The sequence below is a fragment of the Temnothorax nylanderi genome, unplaced genomic scaffold, assembly GCF_030848795.1.
Source record: "Temnothorax nylanderi isolate EJ_2023f unplaced genomic scaffold, tnyl_v1.0 TNYL_tig0019_pilon, whole genome shotgun sequence".
Lineage (NCBI taxonomy): Eukaryota > Metazoa > Arthropoda > Insecta > Hymenoptera > Formicidae > Temnothorax > Temnothorax nylanderi.
Window position 1 is genome coordinate 2,026,162 of NW_027249081.1, and position 23,089 is coordinate 2,049,250.

General features: G+C 30.3%; 4 protein-coding genes across 6 annotated transcripts; 3 read left to right on the forward strand and 1 right to left on the reverse strand.

Annotated features, from left to right (window-relative positions):
• The first annotated feature begins 83 nt into the window (after positions 1-83).
• LOC139769045 (very long chain fatty acid elongase 1-like) lies at positions 84-3,445 on the forward strand. The gene is made up of 4 exons (XM_071699805.1): positions 84-285; positions 923-1,194; positions 1,579-1,881; positions 2,133-3,445. Exons 1-4 carry the CDS (start codon positions 240-242, stop codon positions 2,301-2,303), a joined length of 792 nt encoding a protein of 263 aa, XP_071555906.1. The 5' UTR covers positions 84-239; the 3' UTR covers positions 2,304-3,445.
• A 149-nt stretch (positions 3,446-3,594) lies between these two features.
• LOC139769044 (very long chain fatty acid elongase AAEL008004-like) lies at positions 3,595-10,324 on the forward strand. Of its 3 annotated transcripts, XR_011717479.1 has the most exons (6): positions 3,595-7,229; positions 7,851-8,125; positions 8,511-8,813; positions 9,061-9,294; positions 9,373-9,803; positions 9,902-10,324. XR_011717479.1 is itself a non-coding variant. In XM_071699804.1 (4 exons), the coding sequence occupies exons 1-4, from the start codon at positions 7,184-7,186 to the stop codon at positions 9,229-9,231; spliced, it is 795 nt and encodes a 264-aa protein (XP_071555905.1). In that variant the 5' UTR covers positions 3,595-7,183; the 3' UTR covers positions 9,232-9,860. The 3 variants fall into 3 exon arrangements, 1 of the variants encoding a protein (XP_071555905.1); XR_011717478.1 differs by having other exon boundaries at positions 9,061-9,803; XM_071699804.1 differs by lacking the exon at positions 9,902-10,324 and having other exon boundaries at positions 9,061-9,860.
• A 4,286-nt stretch (positions 10,325-14,610) lies between these two features.
• LOC139769047 (very long chain fatty acid elongase AAEL008004-like) lies at positions 14,611-17,587 on the reverse strand. The gene is made up of 3 exons (XM_071699807.1): positions 17,257-17,587; positions 16,557-16,859; positions 14,611-16,399 (listed from the first exon to the last, which is right to left on the reverse strand). The coding sequence occupies exons 1-3, from the start codon at positions 17,497-17,499 to the stop codon at positions 16,232-16,234; spliced, it is 714 nt and encodes a 237-aa protein (XP_071555908.1). The 5' UTR covers positions 17,500-17,587; the 3' UTR covers positions 14,611-16,231.
• Positions 17,588-17,750: 163 nt separating this feature from the next.
• On the forward strand, positions 17,751-21,869 carry LOC139769046 (very long chain fatty acid elongase AAEL008004-like). Its single transcript, XM_071699806.1, has 4 exons — positions 17,751-19,665; positions 20,288-20,562; positions 20,948-21,250; positions 21,498-21,869. Exons 1-4 carry the CDS (start codon positions 19,620-19,622, stop codon positions 21,666-21,668), a joined length of 795 nt encoding a protein of 264 aa, XP_071555907.1. The 5' UTR covers positions 17,751-19,619; the 3' UTR covers positions 21,669-21,869.
• The last annotated feature ends 1,220 nt before the right edge of the window (positions 21,870-23,089 follow it).

Sequence of the window (23,089 nt, forward strand, 5' to 3'; positions counted from 1 at the left end):
GTTATAGGAAAAACTCTTATATGCCAAATCAAGTGCAAAGTACAAGGTAGCTCACGATATAAATACAATGAAAACGCGTTCTAGATGACTGTGCGTGCTAGACGATTCCGCACATTCGGTTCCGATCGTCATATGCGGCAGCTCTGCAATATAAAAAAACGAATAGTAGTTAAACGGATATTTTGTTGTATAACAAAAGTAGCGATTTATATAAGATCGACGCAGTACAATTGTCCATCATGGATCTCTTACATGACATATCTTGTTACTGGACGAAACAGCTCGGTAAGTACCGTTGACATTATTGTTTAGCAAAAGCTCACCAAATTATATTAATAATTACAGTGCAACCATTCGAACTTTAGTAACAATTTACAATTCTTGAGAAAAATCTCACTCCCGAAGAAGACGTTCCGAAAAAATTTCGCATTAATATTATCAATTGTCAAACTTGTCATATAATTACAAAAAAAAACTGATATTTTATGATTAAAATTTTCAAATTTGCAGGATTCTAAAGTAAATGTAAAATAGAATGTATGAAACAGATATAATATAATAGTTTCAGCGATAAATGTGAAGAATGCATGGAACAATAACATTGTAAATTAAAAAATAATCTTGCAAAATATAATCCACACATTTACCAATTCGAACATTACTGTAGTGTCAATTCAATTATATTTTATATACGTTGAAAAACCTTAAGTATTGATCAAAATGCAACGTCTTTTCTTAATCAATTTCTTTTTATTGCAATAACAATATTTCTGTTTTGCTTTATTTAATAAAATGTATTTCAAATACTGATGTGTGTGTGTGTGTGTGTGTGTGTGTGTGTGTGTGTGTGTGTGTGTGTGTGTGTGTGTGTGTGTGTGTGTGTGTGTCCAAATATATTTCTATATACTAATTTGATTTTCAGATCCACGAGTAGCCGATCTACCGCTAGTCAGTTCTTCCTATCAAATACCACTTATAGTATTTGGATATTTGTACTTCGTGCTTGGCTGTGGGCCTCGGTTCATGAAGAACAGGCCGCCATACTCATTAACGACGTTCATGAAGTTGTACAATATCGGCCAAATATTAGCAAATGTGTGGTTAATATATGACATTATTGACGCTGGTTTATTCTCAACCCATTTATTTGTGTGTCCTAAATTTGATTATTCCTACAATTATACTCCAATGAGGGTAATAATTTTTTAATAAGCCATTTTTTGGGAAAATGTATGCCATCAGCAGGTATCTATTTATAAGTATAATACTGAGAAAAAAGTATTTCTCTATAATTCTCCGTATCAATTTATATTACATTTTTGTCAAAGTAATGCAGTAATCTTTAACTAAATTTTGTCGGGAGAACAAAGAATGAATTAGACAAAAAAAAAGAAAAGTTCTGTTAATAGCATATATTTTCATCTAAGTTTTATGTAAGCATTGTAAGCTTAAAGTATCAAATATTTACATATGTCAATGTAGTTAATAATGCTATAAATCGCTCACATACTGTTATTCAGAGAATTTGTTTCATAAAATAATACACCGCAAATTGATAATGTCTGAATTTTATTGCAGTTAACTAGGTGCGCATGGTATTTCTTTCTTTTAAAAATATTTGACTACGTCGAGACGATCGTATTTGTATTAAGGAAAAAGGATAATCAGATATCCGCTTTACATTTGTATCATCATGTGTCTACCTTACTTTTGTCATGGGCAGGTATAAGATTTTACGCCGTTGCTCCCATGGTACTGACGTGTGTAATTAACTGCTATATACACGCGATCATGTACACATATTACTTCCTAGCGGCCTGGGGACCGAACGTTCAAAAGGCTGTTGCACCTCTGAAACGATGGATAACTATAGCGCAAATGGTAAATTGTCCGAACTTTCCTCTACATTTTTCATATCGCGTAATTCCTTTTCTCTTTAAATTGTTTCATATGTTCGATCTAATAATTCTCGACATTCAAAAATATTTTTTTTATTAATTCGATCGTTGATTAATTCGTATCGTCATATATACTATTAAGTTTAAATATGCATCATGTAAATCGCATCACACAAATACCTGTCGAGGATATTAAAATTAAATGATAAATTAACTGAATCGCTTTATTTCCAGATACAATTCGTCGTGTTAATCTTGTACGCATCGCAAAAATTCGTGCTAAAAGATTGCGAAATCGTAAATAATTATGTTATCACGTTATTCGTTGGAAATGTAGTAATAAATTTCTTCATGTTCCATAATTTCTATCAGAAGACATACAAGGAAGTTAAAAAAACTCAGTAGATTGTAAAATATAAATTGCAAGAGTACTTCTATACAACAAAATATCCGATAAAATTATTGATATCAATGTCTCTCTATTATAAGTTGTTTTCTTACTCTTCTACATATCACACTGTTCAACAAAAAATAATTTTTTTCGAGTACAAGCCAAAGATAAACGGTTCCGTAGTTTTTTAAATAATATAATTAAAAAATACTTTAGAGATCAGTAATGGCCAATATAAAGTCACAAGTTTAATAAAACAGATCGAATATATTAATACTAGTTTTTTAAATTTAAATCATAATCCTTACAACCTTTTAAGAGCTGAAAATCTTAACAATATACTTAATTTTGATTGCAATGAAACTTCTCCAACACGTCATACATTAGAGTTATAATATATAAAACATAAAAATAATCCTTGTTGCAATTTTAAGCACAAATTTTTCAAATATGTAATGTGAATAATGTGATAGAGATTTGATAAATGCACAGAATCGTATTCGGCTTCTAATAAAAAATTACAGGAAACGATTACCTACGTTCTTGTAATTTTTTTTAACAGTGTTATTTATTATAGTTCTAATAGCACATAGGCAAAACAAAAATATTGTTTAAATAATTTTCGACCGACAAAATCAAATATTGTAATGCTTTCTCTTTTTCACTCAAACGCAATCACGTGAGAAAGCAGCACAAAAAAGAAATTCACTGTATATATAGACATCCAGTTCATTTACAATAGAACCACGCATATTTAATCGTACGTGCCTGTGTGTGAAAATTTTGCCTGATCATGCTCAATTCGCCGATCATATTCGAATTTTCGTTAAATCGTTTAGCACGTCTCTCGAATCGAAGGACGTCTATTGTTCGTCAATGTGTTGACTTGCCAGTTAATGTTTAGAAATACCTACAGCTTGCTCGATTTAACTGTCTTATCTTAATATTTCGCAAATGTAATATTTCGTTTCTAGATAGATAATATTTAATTTCTACACTCGACCGTCTTGACCCTAGAATCTGATCTCAAATTTCGTTTTGACTGTCATAACCAGCTTCAAACTGTAATACTGAAAAACCATAAACTTATTTACTGATCGTTATAATTGTAAAATAGCAATAAATAAACATAAATCATAATAGAAATAAAAGAAAATTGTTACTCAATACTTTTGACCCCTCCAAAAAACAAACAAAAACAAACAAAAAATACTCATCTCGGATAAAAATTTTGACATCGAAAAACACAAGATCTGCTCCCGAAACGTGTGTCCGTCACCGCACGCGCGAGAGCACCAATGCAAGTCTTTATTTGTCGGGTCCGCCTCGTAAATAGAAAAAGACAGCAATATCAGTCCATTCTTTGCACTCGATCAAAGAACGAATCATTCACTGTGCACACCTGATCCACTGTTTCCATTTTACTTTACACGCAGAAAATTTTTCTCGAAGATACAAGTATACACAAACAAAGTAAATACCATACTAATCTTGCACGGCTAGGATATAGTCATAATATGCAAAAGATTTCAAAAAAGTATAGGAAATTTAGAGAGCAAAGAATAAAACTATACGCAGAAGTAAATATTTCCATCAAGTATGGGACTTTTTCGAGAGCGCGATATTCTTACACAGCACTAACCTCCAAGGAACGTTCTACGTCATAAGGACATTCAAAGGGCGTTTGGAAGTTAGTGCTATGTGAATTTTTGTAACATATAATCTTCTTAAAAATAACTTCAATTATACTGCGTTCGGCAATGCAAATCCGAGGCGTCGAATGTGCTTTTAACCTCGAAAATCGTTCGGCAATTCACATCTCGGTTCTCAGATTGGTTGAGGATCACGTGATTCAAGCTCTCTCTGCTAGCTCGCATCTAAGGGTCCGTTCCGTTTCACGCATATGCGCGCATTTTCTATAGTAAACGTTACGTATGCTATAGATAAATGCGCGCATATGCGTGAAACGGAACGGACCCTATGATTTGCAATGCCGAACGCAGCAAATATTGGATGAGACTTTTCTTACTTCATACTTATCGCTGGTATCGCTATACATTGTGCTTCTCTCTTCACACTTCACATACACGAGATTGACGATCGTGCGCAGTTCGCGTGTCCGCGGTTACTATCGCATTTCTATGAAGAACATAGACTATTGCCATGATACGCAACGAATATTTCTATACAGTTCACAGTAGGTACCACCCTAGATTATATTTTTTCTTATACTGTCTTAAGAAACAACGCGCAATTCAACGTCGAATATACACATATTAGTATGGGACTTTTTTTACTTTTCTCTCTCATATTTCCTTGTTAGTATGGCAAATTTATTTACCTTTAGGTTACAAGATGTATCTGATCAAACTATTACTTTTCTATTGTCATATATTAATTTCCGGTTGAATACGCGTATATCCTACCGGTGCGATGCAAATCTAGTAAATTTTATTATGAGTATTCTACATTATTCGAGAAAAATTTTCTGCGTGTACTCGCGCTTATCGTTATTCGCGTTTTGCGACCGTCTCAATAACTCGATCTCTCGTCGTGCCATCAAAAGCTCTCGTTCCATCACTTCTTTTTCTTTTCGAAGTTCTATTTCCCGTAAAAAATATTTGGGATCGTTCGAAGTTTGCATTTGGCACGCTCGTGTTCTCAAAATTCTCGATTCGTCTTCCTCCTCTTTCTCCTGCTACTCGCAGGATCCATTCGTCTGTCGGATCTTTATCCATAATTCTCACTATCAGTTCGATTTTTATATTTGCCGTTGATAGGCTCATCTCTCGCAATATTTCTTTTAACTTATTGACTGTAAAATTCGTTCACAGTTTTTTTCATGTTCGTCCCCTATTATCCGTCACTTGTTACTTCTCGCCCGAAAATCGCAACCCATTACAACCCAACTTGTCGAAATAACTCGCTCTCGTGCGAACTAATTCGTAGTCTTTCGTCGCGGATATTTTGTTCGCAGTAACTTTTATCGTTATCGTTCATTATCCTTCATAGCGCCAACTCACGTCAATTCCGACTGAACCCCCAAAATTATAGAAATACTTAAATAGCAATAATAATGTTCCGGTAAAATTTTAAGTATACGTAATAAAAAAAATAAAATATATACAAAAGAAGAAGATTAATACTGGCCGACGGACGGAGAACTCTGCCTGGCCCTGCTCGGTCCGATCATATTCGAGTTTTCACTAAATTATTTACGTCTCTCAAATCGAGAGGCAGCTACTGATCTGTCGGCTAATGTTTAGAAATGCCGATGCCTCGCTTGATTAAACTAGTTAGAAAAAAAAATAATAAAAACTTCACAGCAATTTGTATAAAAATTAAATATTGTCGATATCGATACTTAAAATAATCTTAATAAATCAGCTTAATGATCGTTCATATTATGATCCAGTATAAAAACCGTCTAATTATAATTTTATTAAAATAAAAATAAATAAGTAGATAAACAACTAAGAACTCTTGATGATGAAATTAACATGTAAAGTAAAAGGTGGACTTGGAAAGTGCTACACAGTTATCAGTGCGTAGGTTAACATGATAACAATCTTCAATTACTAATAAAATACATAATTATAAATCATGATTTAAAATGACTATCCTTTAAATGCAATATTGTCTCAATTGTAATGACTACCTCTGCTTATAAATTGTATTACTTTTCGATGTTTTTTTTACCAGGTTCAATGTTTATTGTCGCATTCTCTGAACTGCCTGGATGGACTTTACTTCTTTTTGTTATTGTTAAAAATTCTGACTGTCATTGTTTTGACCATATTACAAATTGTGATCATTAGTCAAATTTTACTTGGATTTTCTTGCTCGAAATTACACTATTTTTAGACCACTAAACTTGGAAGTGCTTATCTATTGCTCACCGGAGAACGTGAGATTATTTTGATTTAACTGTTACCACATCGCCGATGGTGGCTTAAAGCAGAACCTAAACATTCGATTTATAATTATGTATCTTATTAGTAATTAAAGATTGTTATAGCGTTAACTTATAACATGATAACCAACGTTAACATATAAACTGCGTTGTACTCTCAAGGCCCACCTTTTACTTCACTTGTTAAAATTGTAATTAACAATTCTGTCTATCATCGTATTATACAGGGTGATTCAAAGCACCCGGGCCAGCCGTTTTTCTCAAAAATGTGACGGTACAGGAAGTAACGAGAAAGAATTCGAATTTTCATTACTAATGAACACCTAAAGTAATTAGTTGGTAATGGTTTTATTTTTCGAGACAAACCGTAAGTAGGTGTAACTGGGACCAGTTTTGAAATTTCTTGTAAATTATTGCAGGCGTCCACATATTTAAACGTTTTTCTCGAAATCTGTAAGAGATAATTGAATTGAATTTTAATAGAAGTTGTTTCTTTCCCAAAGTTCTATCCAACGATACCCTACTCGATCCATGTTTCTATTTGAAATTTCAAAACTGATCCCAGTTACACTTACTTCTGGTTTGTCCCAAAAAATAGAACCATCACCAATGATTACTTTGCGCGCCCATTAGTAATGAAAAATTTTTTTCTAACTTACTGTAACGTCATATTTTTGAGAAAATAGCTGGGGTATGGGTGCCCTCTGGATTACCCTGTATAATCGTCACGTCTATCGTAGTCATGAAGTCACATTATAGCAAAAACTCTTAAATCAAGCTGCCAAATCAAGTGCAAAGTGCAAGGTAACTCACGATATAAATACGCGTTTTAGATGACTGTGCGTGTTAGACGATTTTGTACAATCGGTTCGTTAGGTGCGGCAGCTCTGCAATATAAGGAAACGAATAGTAGTTAAACGGATATTTTGTTGTATAACAAAAGTAGCGATTTATAAGATCGACAGTGTACAATTGTCCATCATGGATCTCTTACATGACATACCATATTACTGGACGAAACAGCTCGGTAAGTACCGTTGACATTATTGTTTAGCAAAAGCTCGCTAAATTATATTAATAATTATAGTGCAACCATTCGAACTTTAGTAACAATTTACAATTTCTTGAGAAAAATCTCACTCCTGAAGAAGACGTTGCGAAAAAAATTCGCATTAATATTATCAAATATCAAACTTGTCATATAATTACAAAAAAAAAACTGATATTTTATGATTAAAATTTTCAAATTTGCAGGATTCTAAAGTAAATGTAAAATAGAATGTATGAAATAGATGTAATATAACAGTTGCAGAGCGATAAATGTGAAGAATGCATGGAACAATAACATTGTAAATTAACGAATAATCTTGCAAAATATAATCCATTTACCAATTCGGACATTACTGTAGTGTCGATTCAATTATATTTTATATACGTTGAAAAACCTTAAGTATTGATAAAAATGCAACGTCTTTTCATATACAATTGCTTTTTATTGCAATAACAATATTTCTGTTTTGCTTCATTTAATAAAATGTATTTCAAATACTGATGTGTGTGTGTGTGTGTGTGTGTGTGTGTGTGTGTGTGTGTGTGTGTGTGTGTGTGTGTGTCCAAACATATTTCTATATACTAATTTGATTTTCAGATCCACGAGTAGCCGATCTACCGCTAGTCAGTTCTTCCTATCAAATACCACTTATAGTATTTGGATATTTGTACTTCGTGCTTGGCTGTGGGCCTCGGTTCATGAAGAACAGGCCGCCATACTCATTAATGACGTTCATGAAGTTGTACAATATCGGCCAAATATTAGCAAATGTGTGGTTAATATATGACATTATTGACGCTGGTTTATTCTCAACCAATTCATTACTCGTGTGTCCTAAATTTGATTATTCCTACAATTATATTCCAATGAGGGTAATAATTTTTAAATAAGCCATTTTTTGGGAAAATGTATGCCATCAGCAGGTATCTATTTATAAGTGTAATACTGAGAAAAAAGTACTTCTCTATAATTCTCCGTATCAATTTATATTACATTTTTGTCAAAGTAATGCAGTAATGAAATCTTTAACTAAATTTTGTCGGGAGAACAAAGAATGAATTGGACAAAAAAAGAAAAGTTCTGTTAATAGCATATATTTTCATCTAAGTTTTATGTAAGCATTGTAAGCTTAAAGTATCAAATATTTACATATGTCAATGTAGTTAATAATGCTATAAATCGCTCACATACTGTTATTCAGAATTTGTTTCATAAAATAATACACCGCAAATTGATAATGTCTGAATTTTATTGCAGTTAACTAGGTGCGCATGGTATTTCTTTCTTTTAAAAATATTTGACTACGTCGAGACGATCGTATTTGTATTAAGAAAAAAGGATAATCAGATATCCGCTCTACATTTGTATCATCATGTGTCTACCTTACTTTTTTCATGGGCATCTGTAAGATTTTACGCCGTTGCTCCAATAACCCTGGTGTTCGTAATTAACTGCTTCATACACACGATCATGTACACATATTACTTCCTAGCGACCTGGGGACCGAACGTTCAAAAGGCTGTCGCACCTCTGAAACGATGGATAACTATAGCGCAAATGGTAAATTGTCCGAACTTTCCTCTACTTGTTTCATATCGCGTAATTCCTTTTCTCTTTAAATTGTTTCATATGTTCGATCTAATAATTCTCGACATTCAAAAATATTTCTTTTGATTAATTCGATCGTTGATTAATTCGTTATATATACTATTAAGTTTAAATATGCATCATGTAAATCGCATCACACAAATATCCATCGAGGATATCAAAATTAAATGATAAATTAACTGAATCACTTTATTTCCAGATACAATTCGTCGTGTTTATCTTGTACGCATCGGAAAAATTAGTACTAGAAGATTGCGCTATCGTAAGCAATTATGTTCCCGTGTTATTCATTGTGAATGTAATAATAAATTTCTTCATGTTCCATAATTTCTATCAGAAGACATACAAAGAAGTTAAAAAAACTCAGTAGATTGTAAAATATAAATTGCAAGAGTACTTATATAGGGGAGACCGGGGCTAAAACGTCTACGGGGTAAATACGTCTAATCAAATATCTCGGAACCTGTATATTGTGCGAACTCGCTATTAACATTGTAAACGCTGCTTATAGTACCCATGTGACCAACGGAGTTTCGGCAGGTTACCTGCCGTGTTATGATTTTTACGAAGGCAAACGTGTTTTCAAAAGGTGAAAGTTACATTTTCTGCGCGTGGAAATCTTGTAATATCTGCAATAATATTTGCTCTCCAAATCTCGAGGTACGTGATTATAAAGAGTAATGGATGCTGAACACGAATCCAGTGTAGTTTTTTCATTATCGTTGATGTCTAATATTTCGTGGGCGATCAAACCTGAAACTTATGTTTGGGGCTAATCGGTCAGTAAGCAGTCCGGGTGCATTTCCAAGGCATTTTCGGGCTCACTGCATATGGAATATGGATGAGACGGGAATTACAACCGTTCAGACACCGAATAGAGTCATCGGACGTCGAGGAGTGAAACAAGTCGGGCGAGTGACTTCTGCGGAAAGAGGAACCCTCGTAACTATTTTTTAATAATGTTTCGCATAAAAATTTTAAATAAATTTTTATATTTTTCTCTTAAAAAACAATTATTGCATGTATCCTATTATTTTTAGGATTAGATGTACGTATATGTATTGAAAATGCAGTGCAGACTGTTATACCCCGGCATTTTTGAAATTTCAATTTTTCCACCGTTGTCGTTTTTGCTCTATACCGGTTAAACAAAGCGACGTAGACAAAAATTTCCTATATAAATTTTGTAGCTAAAGGTTCACTCTTTACAGTGGTATACCACATTTAACTACAATTATTTATTTTGTTGTTAAAAATCGGAACCGAAAAAAAACGGACTGTTTAGCCCCGGTCTCCCCTACAACAAAATATCCGATAAAATTATTGATATCAATGTCTCTCTATTATAAGTTGTTTTCTTACTCTTCTACATATCACACTGTTTAGAAGAATTGTTTGTTATTTGTACTGTATAACTATTAGTTTTATTGTGTCTAGAATAAATTTCAGAAGTAAATGTCTCATTTTTTATGTTTGCTCTGCCATAAATAAGAAAATCCCCAGCCAATACTTGACTTAAGAAATTTTTATCTTGCTCTGTCAATAGCAAATCTGAAATATTTTTATCTAAATATACTCAACGAATTTTTTTTCTTTATAAAGAATAATTTTATTCTTTAAAATAGTCACGCCGTAAAGTATAGATAAATTATTAATAATTTCTTGGCCTATATTCTTGGATGCGTGTGATAAACTCGTTATTATTCCATTATAATTTTCAAATGGAAATGCTGAAGTAGCCCATAAAGGACCCCAACGTTTAACACAAATACCAAGATGCAACAACTAATGCTCATTATATGTAAGTTGTCTATCATTATAAAGATCTGGAATTTGCTTCACAAATATTTTTAACATAAATTCTGCATCTTCAATATTAAGTAACGTTATATCGCGCTTTAGTAAAATAAATATAGACATAACAAGCAAAAGCCAATGTTGAAAATATTGTGTAGGCAAATAATTCTTTAAGGTAGGAACGGAATAATATAGAAGCCAATTGTAATATTCTGAAGCTTTATAAAAGTGTATTAAATTAAGACTTCTTGGTAATCGATTAAATGTATCTGGAGGTTTAATTTGTAGTAAATAATTATATTATCCATTTCATTTAAATATTTTTTTATATTCCAAGGTCCATCTTTTTGCAACCATGTATTTAAAATCTGTTTTACAGTTCCAAGTAACACAGAATGCATATATTCTGGAATTACACAAGTTCCAAGATCTAGAAACGGAAGTACAGAAATAATAGTCGGTCCTTTTACACCTTTAACATTGGCAACATTTTCTCTAAATGCTATTTGGCTTTGTTTAATCATTCTTTCATTAGTTCTCAATGTACAGCCATTTTCTACAAAAGGATAGATACGAATAGTTTTTTTTGCCTTCAATTCTCAAACATTTTTGTGTTTTAATTTCACAAATATTACAACCGTACTGCCCATTAAAATTGTATGTATTTAGTATTTGTGCTCTTGCAGGCGCATCAGCTATTATTAATGGTACAACAATTTTTGTATTATAAACCAATTTTGTTTGAGGATGAAGCCAATTTATTCCATCTTGGAAACATTTATGTAATTTCAAACAAAAAGGATGTAAAAAAGTATTCATTACTGGTTTTTGATTATCGTATCATAATCCATCTATAATAATGAATTGTTCTGTCAGATATTGAGGTAATTCCATTATTTGAAACATTAGAGGCCAACAATTACTTTTTGACAAAGATAAGCCGTCAGCTCGGCCGTCAGTATTTAATATTAATGTGAGATCATATTCTCCTCTACTTTGTCGAAAGTTAACCTTTTTGTATTCGGATCCATCTGTTATATCAGAAATTTTAAATCCGTTATTTAAGTCATTTTTCTGAAATGTTTTTAATATTTTAGCTAAATTCTTATATTCAAAAAGACACTTAATGTGTTCCATTATATCAATTTAAAAAAAAAGAATTTTCGCTTATTGAACACAATTTGCACACTTCTGACGCAGTATTTACACCTTTATATAACATACATTTTTTACAATAGAAATGTTTAATAACAATAAAAGGAGGAACAATATTTTTAACATAAGAAAATAATTTATGTAAAGTTTTTGGCATCAAATTTGGCTGGGGAAGCATATTATTTATGACTATTAGCATGACTATTATCCTGTAAGTTAGATTTTGTCATCCTAAGAAGAACGTGATAATAAGGATCGAGAAGGAGAGATGGATGGGAGAGGAATCAAATTGGGAGAAGGTGAAGGAATTGTTTTCGGAAGGGTTAAAAGTGAAGGTGGAGGTGAAAGAGGTAAGCGTGATAGGTCAGAGAGGAGACTGGGTGACGAATAGTTACTGAAAAAACGCCTTTCCAGCCCCGGAAGGGGAGCGAAATAAAGAATAATTGAAAAACCTTGGCGAGGATATACAGGCGAGTGGTCCAGCCATTAAATATGTATAGAGATGTCTACTATCACTACTACTTTTACTACTTACGATAAAGCATATGTGCACTTGTCAGCTTAAACTGATACATATATCCTCGTTTAACATTCTACGAAATACATTACCTGATTTGATCGCAATCGGTAATATGCACGACGTTAGATAGTTTTAGAGTTAGACTATATTGGTAAACTCTCGACCGACAAACGTAACGTATGTCGGTTGCACATATGACAGTTAATGTCAAACTTGGTGAATCAAGAGAGTGATATCTTCGGTTTATGAAAAGTAAGTCAGTATCACTTAGCTAATAATGTAATACGGATACTGATAACTCTAAAATGCGGAGAAATTTCAACCTATTTTAACTCGATTTCTATATACTTCTGTATTCTAATACTTAAAATGAATAAACATTCAAGAAAAAGCCATATCAAGTTAACCAACGTCAACATAAAATAATCCGCATTCTTACCAATTCATAAGAAATAAATAAACATCCTAGGAACAGGGTAAAACAATTAACTAATTAATTCCTTAATAATGGAAAAAACGCGAAAGCAAGATAATCTTTTAATAATATGAAAAACATAATCAAATGCGAATTTTGCAAATCCAAAAATTTACTTTGTTATCAAAAAGCGTAACATTTTCGACATTAAAAACGTTTATGTTGGTAATTTTTACATCAAATCTTATTATTTAGTCATTTTAGTATTAATTAATTTGTGTAATTATTCAAAATTTCAATAATCAAAAAAAGTTTTATTTTAATAATAAAACGTTCTTTAAGTTTACGATTCATTTAATTACATTTTTTACTTTCTACATAAAATGTACAGATTTGCAACGCATGTCGCGCACTGCACATATTCAATATCGCTAATTGCTTAATTAAATTACATATATAAAACAATCCATTAATCGTATTCTGCGTTAATTGTTTTTTACCGGAAAGAACTGATGTGTTTACAAGTCATTACTATTGAAAGTCCCCATTTTATTAATATTTTGTATTGCGCGTGTATCTCAATTTACAGTAATACTTGCTTGTTACACTTTCATTTTATTTCGAAATTTTATCTGACTCCTTTGGACATCTATTGTTCTTTATAAAGTACATACTTCAAATATATTCATACATCTACATAAAAGCATGACGCAACAGGTACAAAGTTTCAATTTCTACTAATTATAAGTGACAAAATAACAGATTCATCGGTCACAGAAAGGAATATAACGGCAAATGTTTGGTTTTTTATATGTATATTGTAACAAATAAGCTCCCCTTCTCAATACAAACTGAGACGAAAAGCATATCAATTGCTTTTGAAAATCCCACATTATTGATCAAAAAATTCACATATTAATGTTAAGTTAACAATTTGTCCGATGGTCGAAAAATAACATGCTTATCGAATATTACACTTATCTATTCTATGCTTTAGTACTCTTTTTTTCAAATCGATAAAGTAGTTACTAATCGATCTGCTATTATATATAAAAATTTATATTAAAATAAATTATTTGTATATCTCTTACAAGGCACAGATTATGGTTTTTTCACAGCTTCTAGATCGTGACGAATAGTCATAATAAGAAATCTTTGAATGGATTAAAGATATAACTATAAAATTGCGTGAAATCCTGTTGTGGGTCTTGCAAATAATTCAAAAACGGTCGTATTTATGCTGAAAAAGAAGAATAGACAAATTTCGGTGCTGCAATTTATCACGTATTCAATTCGTTTACATATAATCAAAAATATAATGCAGATAGTATAGATTGTTAATTTATTCATTTAACGTTATATAAATGTAATTTTCAAAATTTTAATTCTTATTATTCAATTTTATAAAATTATTATCTTACGCTATATAATTAACTATACTTTTTACAAGATAGCAGTCGGAATTTTGACGGATTTTTTAAATTTCTCATTGTTAGAAATTAATAATTGCTTACGATATTATTATTTTCATTAAATTTAAAAACAAATGGTTGTGAGTGAACAACTGATAGCATTAATGGATAAAAATTCAATTCAGACGAATATTTGCATGTGTTGCTTCCTATAAAAATAACTTTGAAGATCACTTGTACAAATATAGACGATAAATTTATTTAAGCATAATAGCAATCTTATTATTTTGCAATAGATTGCTTATATTTATATATATTTTTCATAAAAATATTGTTATATATATCATATTCATTACAAATGGTATGTATTATAAATTATAATACTGTCTTAACAAAATATTTTTTACCTTTGAATATTCAAAATAATAAGAATAAATAACATGCTGTAAATAAACAAATAAATAGTAGCACTTTATTAAAAGTTGACTCAATCTTTTTTCGCGTTATTAAGTGTCGTTTACAGAACAAAGATGCATGACGCACATATATCAGTACACGTAAAATATAGAAATACAGGACATTTAACATATAATAAAAAGAAGATCTCTGTTATTGATATATCAAGCAATATATTAAGCACAGGATTATAATTTTCTGAAATCATGAGATATTAAATATTAACCAATAAAAACTCGTACCTCATTGATTCAACGATAAGTATATATACGCAACAAGATGCATAACTTTGTATTCAAATCATTCTTAGCGTAACTGAATGACTTTGTAGAATTGAAATCAATTTCAGGTGTTAGCTCGAGAATATACAATTGGTATTAAATATAAATTAATTAATAACTATTAGAGCCCTTTCACACAAAATGGCATAGCTGCATATGCATAGCATAGGATTGCCTGCACCGTTGAGCATCTAGCATAAGTCTAATCAAGACTTTTAGGACATTGGTCCAGACGGTCTTATGCTATACATATGCAACTATGTCATTTTGTATGAGAGGGTCCTTAATCATTTATATCTAATTTCACGCAGTGTATGTATGTAAAATACTAAATATATATTTAAAAATATATAAAATTTTACATAGGTATTCCAATATTGTCTCAGATTAAAATTGTTAAAATTTTATTACTATTTTTAAATGTTTACTACGCAACATAAAAAGGTATCAATACTCTTAAGTAGATAATATATTTATCTTCACTCGATTTCTAGCACACATTTCTATTAGTAAATTCACAATACATTCTGTATATAAAAATATATTTAGTTTAATAATATTTTTCCATGTCTAAAATCATAATCATTGTTTATCAATAATAAAATTTTGCCATATCGCTAGAAATAAATCATTTATTTTAACATAACTCAATAAACTCAATAAGTCAATGTACAAAAATATATATATAATGTTTAAATACACATAACATTAAATACATAAATACATAAGAAATTTACAAAGTATTCGTAGCTTATAAACAATTTGTATTTTATGGTCTACAATATATGTGTATATATTCAATATTTACCATGTAAATATAAATAGAAAATATTAAAAATATTTATCTATTATTTTTATGATAAGTTAAATATCACTGTACAATATTTAAAGTCAAAATATATAATAATCTATGTTTGTTTAACAGATTATTATTACATGACAATCGTTTTCTATACTACATTTTTGAGATTTAACATTCCCTGTGTTCCGTAAAGCGCATATGCGCGCATTTTCTATGGTAAACGTTATGTATGCTATAAATAAATGCGCGCATATGCGCTTTACGGAACACAGGGATTATATCCTTCATATATGATATAATTATATATTTATCCTAAAAATCAAATTCTTTCAACAAATATTTATTAATTAATTATCAATTCGACAAAATATAGCGACTACAGAATAAATAATATTGAATAACAAAATTGTTTTCTTTAGATGATTTTTATATTTATCTAATATATTTAATAGATAATATTAATTATATATTTAAATGTGTACATATAATTAGTATTATCTGCTTAACCGTATAGTAAAATCGTTTCTCAATGTTATTTATTCTTCTGTTTAGATGTATAGCTTTTTTGATAAAAATCATAAAATAAGTACAGAAATACAAGTAAGTTTCCAATAAAGATAACTGCTACTCCTCGTTGTATTTCGCAGTTGGGATTCAAAGTCGGCAGTATTATAACTATTATCATCACAATAAATTGTACCTAATTTCACAAATAAGTATATTAAAAAACAAAATACTACAAATATGTATTGTACTATTTAAACAGGAATATTGAAGTAATTAAAATATATTTTAGATAAAAAATGTAATAACATCATGTAAGCGATTTAATTATAAAATATTATATTGATACTTGCCATCTGCAGCTTAGTTATAAATGGTTTGACGGGAGATATCAACCGTTGGAGATCTGGACTCCATCCAGCGATGAAATAGTATATGTACATGATTACATGCACGGCACAATTAAACAATGAAATAAATGTCGCTCTTTCATCCAAAAGGTACTTCAAATAATACCAGAGAAATGTCAAATTAGATACATGATGGTACACGTGCAAACCAGAGACCTGGTTTTGTTTCTTTCTTAATACAAATATGCAGGTTTCGACGAAATCAAAAATTTTGAGAAAACCTATCCACCACACCATATCAAATAGCTGAAATGTAAATGTTATATATAAGATATACAAAGTATTACAATCATAAAAATAATAAACATCGCCCGTATCAATATGATAGCCAATAATAAAAGAATTAGAGATTATTGATTAATTATAAAATCAATGATGTCTTCGAAATTTAATATACGAGATCCAACTAAATTGTAAATACAGATTTTTATTTAAAATAATTGTTTCTTTGCGCTAATTAAAATCTGTCCTATGGCTATTAATATAATTTTTTAACGGGCATTTTCTGCTTCTCTTTAAAAATGATATAATTACAAATTAAAAATTAAATTCACACATCGCACTTAATAATACAACTATTTATATAAGCATTTTATACCTTATCAATAACTTTTACAATAATTATTATATTATAAAAACATACTTTAATCGTATTAAGAGGTAGTGCACGGCGTGTCACACAATAATTCATGTAGAAAATACCATTGTAGACAACTTCTGTAGACCAACCGGCAGATATATGCTCTTTTACGAACCATAAGTTTGCCAGAATTTGAATTACGTCATAAATTAATATAAAGGTTCTCAATTCATATGGCGGTCGATTTTTCATATAGCGAGGACCAGCGTAAAGAACAAAATACATATACATGAATATTGTTAGCATTAGTGGATACGGCGTGGCTATGAGTGGCCATTCGCGAGTGTATGGAACTGCAAAAATATAATTTTTGAAATAATATAACTATTTTCTACGCGATCTCTCTTTAATAAAACTTTTTGCGGTCAATACTTTCAAGTATACGATATTATAATGGTCGCTATTTTAGTAATATTGTACTCATGCAAACAACAACAAAAATTTCTATCTAAAGAAAACCAATTTGTCATGTTTAAATATTTGTATTTTACAAATATTCTATTTTTATTCCGATAGATAAAGAAATAACGTGACAGCGAAAATTTTTTAAACCTTTTCAGATTCTCTTAATTTTGGGAATTTAGTAATAAAGAAAATAAAATATATACAAAAGAAGAAGATTAATACTGGCCGACGGACGGAGAACTCTGCCTGGCCCTGCTCGGTCCGATCATATTCGAGTTTTCACTAAATTATTTACGTCTCTCAAATCGAGAGGCAGCTACTGATCTGTCGGCTAATGTTTAGAAATGCCGATGCCTCGCTTGATTAAACTAGTTAGAAAAAAAAATAATAAAAACTTCACAGCAATTTGTATAAAAATTAAATATTGTCGATATCGATACTTAAAATAATCTTAATAAATCAGCTTAATGATCGTTCATATTATGATCCAGTATAAAAACCGTCTAATTATAATTTTATTAAAATAAAAATAAATAAGTAGATAAACAACTAAGAACTCTTGATGATGAAATTAACATGTAAAGTAAAAGGTGGACTTGGAAAGTGCTACACAGTTATCAGTGCGTAGGTTAACATGATAACAATCTTCAATTACTAATAAAATACATAATTATAAATCATGATTTAAAATGACTATCCTTTAAATGCAATATTGTCTCAATTGTAATGACTACCTCTGCTTATAAATTGTATTACTTTTCGATGTTTTTTTTACCAGGTTCAATGTTTATTGTCGCATTCTCTGAACTGCCTGGATGGACTTTACTTCTTTTTGTTATTGTTAAAAATTCTGACTGTCATTGTTTTGACCATATTACAAATTGTGATCATTAGTCAAATTTTACTTGGATTTTCTTGCTCGAAATTACACTATTTTTAGACCACTAAACTTGGAAGTGCTTATCTATTGCTCACCGGAGAACGTGAGATTATTTTGATTTAACTGTTACCACATCGCCGATGGTGGCTTAAAGCAGAACCTAAACATTCGATTTATAATTATGTATCTTATTAGTAATTAAAGATTGTTATAGCGTTAACTTATAACATGATAACCAACGTTAACATATAAACTGCGTTGTACTCTCAAGGCCCACCTTTTACTTCACTTGTTAAAATTGTAATTAACAATTCTGTCTATCATCGTATTATACAGGGTGATTCAAAGCACCCGGGCCAGCCGTTTTTCTCAAAAATGTGACGGTACAGGAAGTAACGAGAAAGAATTCGAATTTTCATTACTAATGAACACCTAAAGTAATTAGTTGGTAATGGTTTTATTTTTCGAGACAAACCGTAAGTAGGTGTAACTGGGACCAGTTTTGAAATTTCTTGTAAATTATTGCAGGCGTCCACATATTTAAACGTTTTTCTCGAAATCTGTAAGAGATAATTGAATTGAATTTTAATAGAAGTTGTTTCTTTCCCAAAGTTCTATCCAACGATACCCTACTCGATCCATGTTTCTATTTGAAATTTCAAAACTGATCCCAGTTACACTTACTTCTGGTTTGTCCCAAAAAATAGAACCATCACCAATGATTACTTTGCGCGCCCATTAGTAATGAAAAATTTTTTTCTAACTTACTGTAACGTCATATTTTTGAGAAAATAGCTGGGGTATGGGTGCCCTCTGGATTACCCTGTATAATCGTCACGTCTATCGTAGTCATGAAGTCACATTATAGCAAAAACTCTTAAATCAAGCTGCCAAATCAAGTGCAAAGTGCAAGGTAACTCACGATATAAATACGCGTTTTAGATGACTGTGCGTGTTAGACGATTTTGTACAATCGGTTCGTTAGGTGCGAATAGCAGTTAGACGGATAGCAGTTAAACGGATATTTTGTTGTATAACAAAAGTAGCGATTTATAAGATCGACAGTGTACAATTGTCCATCATGGATCTCTTACATGACATACCATATTACTGGACGAAACAGCTCGGTAAGTACCGTTGACATTATTGTTTAGCAAAAGCTCGCCAAATTATATTAATAATTATAGTGCAACCATTCGAACTTTAGTAACAATTTACAATTTCTTGAGAAAAATATCACTCCTGAAGAAGACGTTGCGAAAAAAATTCGCATTAATATTATCAAATATCAAACTTGTCATATAATTACAAAAAAAAACTTTTATATTTTATGATTAAAATTTTCAAATTTGCAGGATTCTAAAGTAAATGTAAAATAGAATGTATGAAATAGATGTAATATAACGGTTTCAGAGCGATAAATGTGAAGAATGCATGGAACAATAACATTGTAAATTAACGAATAATCTTGCAAAATATAATCCATTTACCAATTCGGACATTACTGTAGTGTCGATTCAATTATATTTTATATACGTTGAAAAACCTTAAGTATTGATAAAAATGCAACGTCTTTTCATATACAATTGCTTTTTATTGCAATAACAATATTTCTGTTTTGCTTCATTTAATAAAATGTATTTCAAATACTGATGTGTGTGTGTGTGTGTGTGTGTGTGTGTGTGTGTGTGTGTGTGTGTGTGTGTGTGTGTGTCCAAACATATTTCTATATACTAATTTGATTTTCAGATCCACGAGTAGCCGATCTACCGCTAGTCAGTTCTTCCTATCAAATACCACTTATAGTATTTGGATATTTGTACTTCGTGCTTGGCTGTGGGCCTCGGTTCATGAAGAACAGGCCGCCATACTCATTAATGACGTTCATGAAGTTGTACAATATCGGCCAAATATTAGCAAATGTGTGGTTAATATATGACATTATTGACGCTGGTTTATTCTCAACCAATTCATTACTCGTGTGTCCTAAATTTGATTATTCCTACAATTATATTCCAATGAGGGTAATAATTTTTAAATAAGCCATTTTTTGGGAAAATGTATGCCATCAGCAGGTATCTATTTATAAGTGTAATACTGAGAAAAAAGTACTTCTCTATAATTCTCCGTATCAATTTATATTACATTTTTGTCAAAGTAATGCAGTAATGAAATCTTTAACTAAATTTTGTCGGGAGAACAAAGAATGAATTGGACAAAAAAAGAAAAGTTCTGTTAATAGCATATACTTTCATCTAAGTTTTATGTAAGCATTGTAAGCTTAAAGTATCAAATATTTACATATGTCAATGTAGTTAATAATGCTATAAATCGCTCACATAATGTTATTCAGAATTTGTTTCATAAAATAATACACCGCAAATTGATAATGTCTGAATTTTATTGCAGTTAACTAGGTGCGCATGGTATTTCTTTCTTTTAAAAATATTTGACTACGTCGAGACGATCGTATTTGTATTAAGAAAAAAGGATAATCAGATATCCGCTCTACATTTGTATCATCATGTGTCTACCTTACTTTTTTCATGGGCACATGTAAGATTTTACGCCGTTGCTCCCATATTACTGGTGTTCGTAATTAATTGCTTCATACACACGATCATGTACACATATTACTTCCTAGCGACCTGGGGACCGAACGTTCAAAAGGCTGTCGCACCTCTGAAACGATGGATAACTATAGCGCAAATGGTAAATTGTCCGAACTTTCCTCTACGTTTTTCATATCGCGTAATTCCTTTTCTCTTTAAATTGTTTCATATGTTCGATCTAATAATTCTCGACACTCAAAAATATTTCTTTTGATTAATTCGATCGTTGATTAATTCGTTATATATACTATTAAGTTTAAATATGCATCATGTAAATCGCATCACACAAATATCCATCGAGGATATCAAAATTAAATGATAAATTAACTGAATCGTTTTATTTCCAGATACAATTCGTCGTGTTTATCTTGTACGCATCGGGAAATTTGGTACTAAAAGATTGCGCTGTCGTAAGCAATTATGTTCCCGTGTTATTCGTTGGGAATGTAGTAATAAATTTCTTCATGTTCCATAATTTCTATCAGAAGACATACAAGGAAGTTAAAAAAAACTATTAGATAAAATTGTATATGAACATTTTTTCCCGGGGATTATGATTTAAATTTAAAAAACTAGTTTATATACAATTTTATCTAATTATATATAATAAGATGTAATTATGTATTCATTTATATGCAATTATATCAAAATATTTATAAATCCATATCAAATTATGCAACATTATATTACAATTCTTTTCTGAGTAAATAATTACATGTAATTATATCAAGATATGTATAACTCCATATCGAATTATACAATATTATATTAAAACTCTTTTTTGAGTAAATAATTATATGTAATTATATCAAAATATTTATAACTTTATATCGAATTATGCAAAGTTATATTAGAATTTTTTTTTTAGTTGAGACATCAAATTATATACAAATTTATATATAATTGCGCCAAAATAGATATAATTATATATATATATATATATATATATATATATATATTAATGTTTGATTGAAATAATAAATAATAAATACGCGTAAAAATACCATTTTTCTAGTATAGAGAGAGAGAACAATGTAATTTTATTTTCATATGCATGTGTGCGTACACATATATTTTATTGTTCACATAATAGAATTTATTAAATTTGGTGTGTTACAAATATAATCATCTACTTTTACAACTTTATTAATGGTTTTAATGTCCATTAATTTTAATATGAGATATTGATCATCTATTTCTACAGGCAATATATACTTTACTTGCTTCCATAATTCTTCATAATAGAATATTTTAGTATGAATAATTTTAAATCTCCGCAAAACAATGTACATAACATTATTAGCTTTTATAAAAAATCTTATCATGCCATATATTGCAGAATCTGAAGAATTGTTTGTTATTTGTACTGTATAACTATTAGTTTTATTGTGTCTAGAATAAATTTCAGAAGTAAATGTCTCATTTTTTATGTTTGCTCTGCCATAAATAAGAAAATCCCCAGCCAATACTTGAGTTAAGAAATTTTTATCTTGATCTGTCAATAGCAAATCTAAAATATTTTTATCTAAATATACTCAACGAATTTTTTTTCTTTATGAAGAATAATTTTATTCTTTAAAATAGTCACGCCGTAAAGTATAGATAAATTATTAATAATTTCTTGGCCTATATTCTTGGATGCGTGTGATAAACTCGCTATTATTCCATTATAATTTTCAAATGGAAATGATGAAGTAGCCCATAAAGGACCCCAACGTTTAACACAAATACCAAGATGCAATAACTAATGCACATTATATGTAAGTTATCTATCATTATAAAGATCTGGAATTTGCTTCACAAACATTTTTAACATAAATTTTGCATCTTCAATATTAAGTAACGTTATATCGCGCTTTAGTAAAATAAATACAGACATAACAAGCAAAAGCCAATGTTGAAAATATTGTGTAGGCAAATAATTCTTTAAGGTAGGAAC